The sequence below is a fragment of the Loxodonta africana genome, chromosome 1 (genome assembly GCF_030014295.1).
Source record: "Loxodonta africana isolate mLoxAfr1 chromosome 1, mLoxAfr1.hap2, whole genome shotgun sequence".
NCBI classification, from domain to species: Eukaryota; Metazoa; Chordata; class Mammalia; order Proboscidea; family Elephantidae; genus Loxodonta; species Loxodonta africana.
This window is the reverse complement of record NC_087342.1, coordinates 69,817,158-69,829,326: the sequence shown is the minus strand read 5'-3', so window position 1 is coordinate 69,829,326 and position 12,169 is coordinate 69,817,158. Positions and strand designations below refer to the sequence as shown.

Below are 12,169 nucleotides of genomic sequence, written 5' to 3'. Positions count from 1 at the left end.
AGCCATCAGTAAATAAACTTGTCAGAAGTAAACACTTTGGGCCAACAACTCCTTACCAACATCTTTATTTGCATTTTCTGACTGCCTGAGAGTTCTTACAACACAACCTCGAGCTCTGGGAAACCCCCAAATGAAGTTGCAGTATCACTCAGAGATTTGCTTTCTATCAGTTAGTCAATTGCCTTTGCGTAGATTCTAACTCAGGGTGACCCCGTGTGTGTCAGAATAGAGCTGTGTTCCATATGGTTTTCTAAGGCTGATTTTTCAGATATGGATCTCCAGCCTTTCTTCCAAGGCATCTGTGGACGGACTCAAACTTCCAACCTTTCGGTTAGCAGCCAAGCACATTAACTGTTTGACCACCCAGGGACTCCTGCATTTGTACAGCCATGAAGAATCCAGCACACTTTGGGTAGTTTGATATGGTGATGGCAGCCACTGGTACTCACATGAAACTCAACAGTTAGTCTTCACTTTGGGAGGAACTGCCTTCTTTCATGCTCAGCTACTAACTGAAAAGTTGATAGTTTGAACCCACCAGTGGTACCACGGAAGAAAGGCTTGGTGATCAGCTTCCATAAAGATTACAGCCAAGAAAACCCTGTGGAGCAGTTCTACCCTGTGATACATGGAGTGGCCATGAGTTGGAATCAACTTTATGGCAATCGCTTTGTTTGTTTTGCCCTTTTGAGTTACATTTTCTCCTTTCTTTTTAGTGATAAATTCTTAAGTATTACATCAAGTAAATATTGTGAAATGGAAGTTGTTTGACCAAAACTAGTTATCTATTCATTGACCATAGACTTTATTGAGCCAACAGGAGCCTAGATCTGTGTGAATTTGGTTTAAACTTTAAAGTTTCCAGTTTTCAAATGCAAGAGGTTTGTGCAAAAAAAGAAAAAAAGCAACTGTTACAGATTGAAATGAAATCTCTGTCCTCCAAATACCTGCTTTGGTTTAGCATAGTGGCTTTCTTTTCTTTTAGATAAATTGCCATTGGAGCAAAACCAAGATACCAGAAACGTGAACCCCCGCTCTTTGAACACTACCCACTGTGTTCGAACTCTTAAGCAAGGAAGTTAAAAGCTCACCTTCCCCTCTAACAACATATGAAAGTTGTTGTTTTGAAAGAGAACTCATTACACTCAGACTTGAAGTGATACCTGCATTCAGATTCAACCGTATCTGCAACCCCCATCCAAAAACTTTTTTTCTCGGTCATGAGAATTACCTCACCTGAAACTTGCTCTTCAAATACTCAAGAAGCCTGTTCACAGAAATGAAGCTGCTTTCTTACAAGCAAATGCGGAAGTTGCCCTCCCTGAGTGCTTAGGCAACAGTTGGCAAAGGAAATCGCCTCAGGCAACGTTGGCAAAGGAAATCGCCTCAGGTGGCTGGTGGCTCATTTCACATCTTCTGTTGAGTGACTGCTGCCGAGGCTGACTGTCCTCCCCAAGATGCAGTACCTAGAGGCGGAGGAGCTCCTGGTCGATGAAGAGGATAATATTTTTGATGAAGGTAAACACGTCTTTCTGAAAGGATCTCTTCAGGTCTGCTTTGCTTTGAGACTACTGGAAACTTTTGCCGGGCTTAGGCAGGGACTCGAGTGGTACTTTGAAATGATGACAACTAAGCGTTCTGGACGTGAGGGGGGATTGTGGATATCAATCTAGAAACTGAAGGAATACAAGGCAAAAGTACAGACGAGGAAGTGGAATGGTTTCTCCAAATAGTTTTATTATTGTTGTTCATGACCAGCTAACAGCTTGTTGTTAATTGCCATCCTGTTGACTCACGGTGACCCCATGTCTGCAGAGTAGAACTCCTCCGTAGGGTTTTCAAGACTGTGACCTTTCAGAAGCAGATCACCAGGGCTTACTTTCAAGGTACCTCTGGGTGGTTTTGGCTATTTGTCAGCACTTAATGGTTTTTTTTTTTTAATGGTTTGTGCCACCCAGGGAGCTGTGGCTAAAGGCTTAGTTTAGGTCACAAAGTAATACAAAATCTTTCCCCTTGCCCCTCTGCTGTCCTCTGTCTTGTCTAACACCGTGAGAAAAGCACAGTGCTTCACACACGGCAGGGCTGCTAAGGTAGGAACTGGATGAATGGAACGAGAGGGCCTCCCTATGGGGCCATATCACTCCTGTCTGCGCTTCCGACCCCATCCGCTTTCTCTTTCGTTGGATCTTCCACTCTCTCGCTCTTCCTCACACTTACTTGACACCCCGAATTTCCATTCCCTTGCCTTTTTCCTCTTCCAGGCTGGGGCGCTGAAGCTGTCGTGGCTTCCGACACCCACTGGCACTGATTAGTTATCCATTCTTTGCTCACTGCTCTTCCGTAAGGAGACCGACCTCTGGAGTGGAATTTGACTGTAAGGGTTCCTATTTTAAATGACCAATCTAGTCATCGACGGATGTCTTGTCCTAATATTGCATATGAAATGGGAATGTAGGCAAGAGCTTTTCTAGAATTTTGGAACTGTCCCAAGTAAATGGTAATCTGGACTTAGGGACCTCCTAAAGTCCCCCTGGGTGGAGCAAGCAGTTTGTGATTGGCTGCTAACCCAAAGGTTGTCAGTTAGAACCCACCCAGTGGTATTGTGAAAGAAAGGCCTGGCGAGCTGCTTCTGTAAAGACTACAGAGAAGAACACCCCATGAGGAAGTCCTGCTCTGTAACATGTGGCGTTGCTATGAGTTGGAATTGACCTGATAGCAACAGGATTTGTTTTCTTGTTTTTATTTTTATTTTTTTGTTTGGGATCAGGGACCTCATAAGTTTGGCTATTTTCCATAAGAAATCATGTAAAAAATTAGATGAAGTAATATTAAGTCCTTTTTTGTGTGTGATTACCTAAGTAATATAAGTTCTTTGAAAAAAAAAGATGAAATATTTTTGAAGTACCATAATAAGAATCCCCTGTAATCTAATCATTTAGGGGAAAACCACTGTTAGTCTTTCAATATCTGTCTTTCCATTATTTTGTCCTAGCCACAAAAATATTTAAAATCATAACACTGGGCTTTGTCATCAGCTTAAATCAGTTAAAAGAATATCTACTTTAGCTTCATGACTGCTCCCAAAATTCCCAACCTGTTGCTTCACTTTGACGATAAACATTTAGAGCAACTATTACTCTGAAGAAGCTCTGGTAGCACAATGGTTAAGAGCTCAGCTGCTAACCAAAAGGTCAGCAGTTCAAATTCACCAGCTGCTTCATAGAAGCCCTACAGGGCAGTTCTACTCTGTGCTACAGGGTCACTGTGACTTGACTTGAGTCTTTTTTCTCTCTCTGAAAGTTTGATCTTACCTAGTCCTAACCTAGTGCCGTCGAGTCGATTCCGACTCATAGCGACCCTATGGGACCTTAGGCTCTATTATTCAGCTTTCATCTCTACTGAAGATGCTCTCTCTGGTTATACCTGTTTAGATCTTTACTACCTTCAAGACTTAAAAAAATGTTCACAGCTAGGAAGATAAACCTACATTGGACAGTTTGGTAATTATTCACTTCATCTCTAGGAATGGCATTTCAAAATGCCCACCCCATATTTCTTTCCCCAAATAGATTTTTCTTTTTCATCTGGCTACATTGCTGAAGAATGTCATCTGTGGACTGATGGATCCACACTGTGTAAAAGGATTAAGTGTGGCCCCACCCTCAAGGGAAACCCCCAGCTGTCATAGAGTCCGTTCCAACTCATAATGACCTCATGGGTGTCAGAAGAGAACTGTGCTCCACAGGGTTTTTGTTGGCTGATTTTTCCAAAATAGATTGCCAGGCCTTTCTTCCATGGTGCCTCTGGGTGGACTCAAACCTCCATACTTTTGGTTAGCAGCTGAGCTTGTTAGCCATTTGCACCACCCTGCCACTCCCCCTGAAGGGAAGACCACAACAAAGCAAGGCTTGGTGAACCTGTGTGATCTCTCTTGTAAGCACTCGTTATTATCAAGAGCGATTGTTTCAACCTCAACGATCATGGCATGCAGTCAGGTGTGAAGCCAAACAAGATTCACGCTCAAATTCTGGTTCTGCTACATACTAACTAAGCAACTTTTGAGCAAGTTGTTTAACTTGGTAAACTAAACGTCTGATTTCTCAGTGGTGAAATAGGACAGACAACACTTTCACAAGCTGTGGACATGCTTTCTCCTTTCCAGATTGATGATCTCTTTTAGCTTAATCCCTGAAAGATTAGAGAGAGAATTCTTGCAAGACCAGTGTATTTTTAGTTGGTTTGTGGCGTTCAGGCTCTTGTTTGCCAATTTATACGAAAGCTTGCCCAGGTGGTGCCTCATTTAAACAAGCTCTGTGTGAGATACCAGTCAAGAGCGTCAGCTCTGGAGTACGACCACCTGGGCTCTGACACTCATTCCGTGACCTTGAGCAGGTTACATAATCTCTCTGTGCCTCAGTTTCCTCACTTATAACATTATGGGGCTATATGCCGATTAAATGTATTACAGGGAAAGTACTTAGAATAGTGCCTAAGACATACTACCAGATTTAAAAAAAAAACAAAACAGTTGGCATCAAGCCGATTCCAACTCATGGCAACTCCATATGTGTCAGAGTGGAACTGTGCTCCACAGGGTTTTCAATGGCTTATTTTTCACAATAGATCACCAGACCTTTCTTCTGAGGTCCCTGTGTGGACTCAAACCACCAAACTTTCAGACAAAAACCAAGCATGTTATCCGTTTGTACACCCAGAGACTTCCAAAACATAATACCAAAACCAAACCCACTGCCATTAAGTCAATTCCGACTCATAGTGACCCCACAGGGTTTCTAAGACTATAAATCTTTTTTTTTTTTTTTTGTATTGTACTTTAGATGAAGGTTTATAGAACAAACTCGTTCTCATTAAACAGTCAGTACACACATTGTTCTATGACACTGGTTAACAACTCCTAGGCTATAAATCTTTGCGGAAGCAGACTTCCACACTTTTCTCCTGCAGAGCTGCTGGTGGTTTTGAACCACCAGCCTTTTGGTTAGCAGTCAATTGCTTTACTCGCTGCACCATCAGAGCTACTTCAAAACATAACAAGCACTCAATAAATACTAATTCTGACTATGTATTGACCAAAATTGGTTTATAGAATAGGTTAGAAAGTGATGTTTGAAAGAGATTCAGCACAGAGTCTTCTCACCTGTCTGGTTCACCCGGTGTATTCAAAATATGGACTATTTACAGAACTTACATTTATAAATAACTTTTCAGAGCTAATATGGTGGAAACAACAATGGACAAGTTGTTAAAAGCCTGCGTGATGGCACCACCCCTGGTGTGACGTAGCTGTTTAATCTTGGGCAAGTCAGTTAACCTCTCTGAGCCTCATTCTTCATCTAAAACAAGAAGCTTGATTACACATTCTCTAAGACCTCATTTTTAAAAACTTGATTCCTTTCTCTTTTCTGCATAGTGACATTCCTCTACCCAGAAGGCCTCATGCTCACTCTAGCTCCATCCATGCTTTCAGCTCACTCAACATGCCTAAGAAAGCAGAAAGCTTTTGGTACCATGGGTTTCCTCTAACATAAAAAAGGAAAATGCCCAGGAGTTGGTTACCAGGGCAACACTTTTTCTTTGCAATAGACCTGTTTTCAAAGGACCCTTTCTCCTAAAGGAATGCAGGTTTAAAATTTAGTTTCTTTTGGTTAAAAGTATATACATACACCTTTAGATATATGGACTGCATAAAGATCTAGGAAGGAAAAAGAAAATGAGTCATGCTCACATGCTTACTGTAATTTTTTTTTAACTGCCTTTTCAAGACCCTGTTTGCTTCAGCTATTCTCTGTGGCTAAGGAAGAATTTTAAGGTTCACAGAGCTCAGGAACATTGATGTATAACTTTGCTTTTGTTCAAGAGCATATGGCGCATGTGTGTGTGTGAGAGAGAGAGAGAGAAAAAAAATGATAAATATCAGGGTTGTGGTGCATGGTCAGATGACTATTTCTCTCTCACACACACACGCAACCCTTTTTTTTTTTTGTTTTCCAAATAACACCACCAACGTTAAATCATTTAGAAAATGGTTACTATCGGGTAGGCCTTATTCTTGCTTGGGGGAATGATTGATGTGATTATCAAAATATTAAAAAAAGAAAAACCCAGGAACTGGAAATAGAGGCTGCTTTCCCACTGTTGTTTCAGACTTATCAAATTAAAGGGCTTTCATCTGTTTTGTCGCTGTGCCGCCTTTACAGCCAGTCTGGTGAATGTTAGTTAGAAAGAGTTGGATCAATAATAATAGTAACGATACCTATAACAATTATGACAATGATAACAAAAGGAAACCAAAAAAAGAAGAAGAACCGTGGATAGTGGAGGCCATTGGCTGGCTTTCAAGAACGAAAGAGAGCTCATGTGTGGGAGGAAATGGTTCTCCAGGTGGCAGTCAGTGAGCATTTTAGCAGCCATAACTATCCGTTGGCACAAATTAAAGCTACAATTGTTTTTTCCTTAAAAGCACAAACATCCCTGCCTCCATTTGAGCACTGCTCAGGAATCTATTGTCAAGCACAATAATTAGAAAAATAAAACATGATGATTTCACAGTTAATGTGTGCATAATCTTTCTCAGGCTCTTATATTCCCTGGGCACTTCCATGCCTTTTAAGATCTCACTTCTAGAAAGACCTCAGAGAATGACAAGCTTTTGCCAAATCTTAGAATGTCCCCTGGAGCTGGTACAATGCAGCATAGCATGAGAATACTTCTCCTGTCCTGGATTACTGTGCCTGGGAAAGTCGTCGCAACCTCCTCAAAGGGGAGGGCTCACCCTGATGGAGATGACCTGGCAAAAGAAAGTCCATGCAACCATTAACTGCCTGCTGCTCTTCAGGAGAGCAACAGAGAGTTGGAAAAAATGCCACTCACTTTTGAACTAACCTGCTCTCCAAAACAGTGAAGTCAGTTAGCACTCTTTCCCTTTCAAAGGAAACTTCAGCTCAGAAAGAGCAAAAGAATTGCAAAAGACTCATTTAAAAAAATGGTTATAATTAGAACAGATGCCTGTTTTGTGTGTGTACACTGCTTGTGAAGTCAAGGCAGGTTTTTTGTTTTGTTTTTAATTTTTATTGTGCTTTACGTGAAAGTCTACAAATCAAGTCAGTCTCTCATAAAAAAATTCATATACACGTTGCTCTATACTCCTAATTGCTCTCCCCGTAATAACACAGTTTTTTGTTTTTGTTTTTTTTTGCTCTATACTCCTAATTGCTCTCCCCATAATAAGACAGCACACTTCTTCCTTCTACTCTCTATTTTCGTGTCCATTTGGCCAGCTTCTGACCCCCTCTGCCCTCTTATCTCCCCTCCAGACAGGAGATGCCCACACAGTCTTATGTGTCTACTTGATCCAAGAAATTCACTCCTCACCAGTATCATTTTCTATCCCATAGTCCAGTCCAATCCCTGTATGAAGAGTTGGCTTTGGGAATGGTTCCTGTCTTGGGCTAACAGAAGGTTTGGGGACCACGACCTCCAGGGTCCTGTTTTGTTTTTTAGTAGGTAAACAATTCTGCAATCTGTTGTGATCTGGTGTATTTTGGTATTGTTTGCTGAGTTGTATTTGCCCCTTCCAAAAATAACTGAAAGAAGAAAGAGTGAAGGAGGAAGGAAGAAAGAGAAGGGAGGAGGAAAGAAGGAAGGAAGAAAGACTATGTTCAAACTGTCGAATGGGAAACAAATTTGCTCTGTGTAAACTTTCACCTCAAGCAACAATATAATTTTTTTTTAAAAAAAGAAAGATTAAGCTAAGATTATGAACCAATAAATCCTGAAAGTTCAGACTGGTTAAGTCATACCCTCTGTGGAAAAAAGTATTGAGAGATGGAACATAAAATATATGAGCCTTGGCCAGAAAAAGTTAGAGCTTTTTGTTTGATTATGCCATATTTTATATCACGCAAATATAATAATTATTATTTAACTATGTTGGATATTACTGAAAAACATATGGTTTATCTGGGATGCTCCAGTAGACCCAAGAAATGGGATTGGACAAGGAGGGAAGAGTCTGCCTTACTTTCCTGGATTGAAAAGACTTGGTCACTCTTTAGTCTTGCTATCTGCCAAGCTTGCTTGGATTGGTTTCCACTCTTAGATTCCTGGATAAATGCTTTGGTTGGAAGTGATTTTCCTACTGGATTTGTCACAGAGTCTGGTGCAGACACAGACCTCTTCACAGTATTTCATGCCTGTGTGGCCTCTGCCTTGGCTTACTGTAAAACATTCTATTCCCATAGATGTCTAGGAAGCTTTCCTTGGCTGGTGCCAAACAGATGGTGTCATTGCAGGGGCACAAACTAAAATAGCACATTGCACTCCAGCTATGCAAGCTGCCATAGCCACCAGCCCACCCCTCTGATTTATGGCCTCCAGTGACCTCAGATCAGGCCATGCCAATAAGGGGCCCCATACTACAAGTAAGGCATTTTAAATGCTTATTTTTAATATCTTTATGAGCAGGCAGCAAAGTCTTAGCTTTTTAGGAATGCTGTAAAACATACTTGACTGCGTCTTCTATGAAACTGGAGTTGAAGACTTAGAGTATGTGCATATCCATGGTATGTGTGGCAAAATTAAAAAAAGACGTGTGCTAGTTATGGTTAAAACATTGGAGTAAATTAGGACTATGCCCTTTCACCTCCCTCCTTGATGGAACTCATTTTACTGACTCAGACCGACATATTCTTTAAAGCGATGTGAATTACCCAGTATCCTATGCTTCACACACTGTATTATACTTAAAAAGTGTCAGCTTGTTAAACTTCTCATTTGCCTTTGGATGGCTAAATTTGATTGTTTGCCAAAAGATGTTATGTTTACCTAAGCTGTTTAAGAACAAGTCAATGGCAGAAGAGATTTTAAAGGAGGAGGTATTAGCTGAGTCAAATTGAAATAACTGTCTCAAGTACCAGAAGGGCAGAGTAAAAGGGTAAAAATAGCGACTGGTTCTAGCAAGTAAAAATGAGAAGAAAATGAAAACAGAAATGCAGGTGCTGGTGAGGTATTGAATATTCATATACCCAGTCACCAGTTGCTACTGAGTCATTTCTGACTCATGGTGACCCCATGTGTGTCATAGTAGAAGTATGCTCCATAGGGTTTTCAATCACTGATTTTGGGGAAGCAATTTTCCAGGACTTTCTTTCGAGGCACCCCTGGATGGGTTCGAACCTCCAATCTTTCAGTTAGCAGCTGAATGCATTAGTGCGTTGCACCACCCAAACAATGAACATCCATGTGCTTCCTCACTACGCAGCATGCTCCAGGCTGTTTGGGGTGCTAGTTTTTCAGGAGCCTGAAATCAGGATGTACCTGGCTGACTAGAAGGGTGGTGATCTCATATCATCTTCACGGCCCAAAGTGAAAGAGATATTTGACCTTGATTTGTGCATTTGATCCTTGTTGATAGACCAACCAGGTCATTGGAGCTACAAAGCCACTTGACTTTGTGCTATGTAGATAAAGCATATCTCATCAGTGATCTATAATTTCCCTTCAAGAAGAAAGCAATCTACTTGATCATTTTAGATATTTTTAAGGGAAAGATTTTTAACCTGTGCTGGGCTGGCAATCGAAAAGCAGATATAATGGAAAGTTTTAGTCCAGAAGACTAATAGTAATTATCATCATTCTTTCATATGTAGATTTTCCATATTTTACCCTTTTTCATGCTTCATATGTGGACTTCACATATTTGCTTACTGAGTGCCTCAGGCAGGAAATACTTAAAGAAATGCTGATATCCATCAAGGGAAAAAACTGAATCTTGATATATGAAAGCGAGGAAAACATGAACTTTTTGGAGGGCAGATTCTCTTTTCCCAATTGAGGAAGAGAGAAAACACTGGTGTCAAGATGTGTTTCATTCACGGAGAACCTAGTAAACAGGGAAAAGATCCTGAAGGTATTTCAGCTTCTGCTACATTGTGAGGTTTTGCCCTAGGAAATAGTCATTTCTCAATAAAATAGAGAACAAGTTGCTGCCTTCTGGAAAGTGATGAGGTTATGGGGCTACCTTCCTGCTGCACATTTTTCCTTCTTTGCCTTTGGATCACTAAGTTAAAAGATTTAAATGTTTACTCCCTGTAACTCAAACGACAACAGGGGAAGACCAACTGGTTCCTTCCCTCTTGACCTCATGCTGAACTGTCCGTGCTGTATGACAATAAAGAGCTAAGAAACCAGAAGAAAAGAACTTGACCTTCAGTCACAAGTTGAGTCAGGTGGCTGATCTATTAAACATGATTTTTCTTATTCCCTATAAATTTGCATTTAGAAAGCCCTGAGGGAATAAATACAAAACCATTTTCTCTGGTGGGATTGTTTTTCTTCCTATTTATAACAGCAGGATGCACTGATAGAACGATTTTTAAAGAAAAATAGGGCAAAGTATCAAATAGGCAGACATGATTTGTGGAAGGTACTCTTAACTGCATTCAGATAAATTACATGATTAAAATATTACGTAAAAGAAGCTCTTCTTTAGTTTCTGGTTTTCATGTTGAGGGGTGCCAAGGATGCTTTGTGGAGGGGTGTGCCTCAGCCCCCTATTAGTCACCACTTCCATCGAGTTGATTCCGATTCATAGCGACCCTATAGGACAGGGTAGAATTGCTCCATAGAGTTTCCAAGGAGCACCTGGTAGATTCGAACTGCTGACCTTTTGGTTAGCAGACGTAGCTCTTAACCACTATGTCACCAGGGTGTCTACTGGCATCTCTAAAAACTGAAGAATAAGTAAACATTCTAAGTCTTAACGTGAAGTGTACTAAAAAGCCTTTTTAGGAAGCGTTGCTGAAGTGATCTGCACTATACAATCTGAGTAAAATAGTGTACTTACTCTATAAACAGCTTTCAGAGAAGGCTCAGATCCCTTCTCAACTACATTACCATACTAAGCACTTTTCCTACAGAAATTCTGGAGCCCCCCTGCTTTTTTTTTAAAAGATACTATCCATGACTGATATAAATACTTTACTTATGAAAGTAAATATTACCTTTATCGAGTCTAAGACAATATTTCTATAATGTATGGGCCTAATGTCAGCAAAAAAAAAAATTTTTTTTTTTAATGTCAGCAATAATACTAAGAGTATGAGATAAATGGATTATTTTATCATTTACCCCTAACTACAGTTATATTAATTGACCATGAATTTCAACGTTGGCCTGATTACATTTTCTTCTAGTATATTATCAATTACATGATGATATTAGAATAAATCAGTAACAATTTTAAAACTACACTAACAGAAATGAACACTTGGTTGCATTTAATTTTAAATATGATCTAAGTAGTCTTATTGTATATGGATAAATTTATCTACACTTTGTACATGCACTGTACCTCAAATCTTCAGTTTATGATAAAGGTATTATTTCAAATCTATGGGGGGGATATTATTATTAAATAACTTGTGCTAGGGCAAATATTTAATTATTTGGGGAAATAAATACATTCCTATTGTTTTTGTTGCTATTAGTTGCTGTCTAGTTGGCTCTGACTCATGGTGACCTTACATGTAACAGAGTGAAGCTTTTCCAATTCTATGCTATCTTCATAATCGTTGGTATGTTTGTATCCATTGTTGTGGGGAGCCCTGCTGTTTTTAAATGTTATTTTTACCATTCAGGCTTCCAAACTGAGGGAAGGTAGCATAATAAAAAGAGCAAAATATCTTAACCTAGAAGACTAGTTCAAGTCCTACCTACACTTACTAATTGTTTGACTTTAGGCAAGTTACCTAACCCCTCAGAAGCTTCATATTCCTTCTTCTTGGTGGTAATTATGATAATGAAGGTGGTGATGGTGATGGTGGTTGTGGCGGTCGTGATGATGGTGATAATTATGGTAGTGATTGGTGGTGATGGTGGTGATAATTATGGTAGTGGTTGGTGGTGATGGTGGTGATAATTATGGTAGTGGTTGGTGGTGATGGTGGTGATAATTATGGTAGTGGTTGGTGGTGATGGTGGTGATGATGATGATAATTATGGTGGTGATGATGATGATAATTATGGTGGTGATTGGTGGTGATGCTGGTGATAATGGTGGTAGTGGTTGTGATAATGATAATTACAGTAGTGGTGGTAGGATGATGATGATGATGATAGTGGTACCTACCTACCTGTTGCCACCGAGTCA

At 40.1% G+C, this 12,169-nt stretch overlaps 1 protein-coding gene across 9 annotated transcripts in view; it reads left to right on the top strand.

The window, feature by feature from the left end:
- The window catches only part of RIPOR2 (RHO family interacting cell polarization regulator 2), a 296,826-nt gene that overhangs the window by 146,200 nt on the left and 138,457 nt on the right, over window positions 1-12,169 (top strand). The window contains exon 2 of one of the 9 annotated variants that reach the window (XM_064281475.1): window positions 986-1,518. The exons of the other annotated variants lie outside the window; for them this stretch is intronic. Within the exon in view, the coding sequence (XP_064137545.1) occupies window positions 1,458-1,518 (61 nt within the window). The 5' untranslated portion in view covers window positions 986-1,457. The remainder of the gene's footprint in view (window positions 1-985; window positions 1,519-12,169) is intronic. 9 annotated transcript variants of the gene reach the window in all.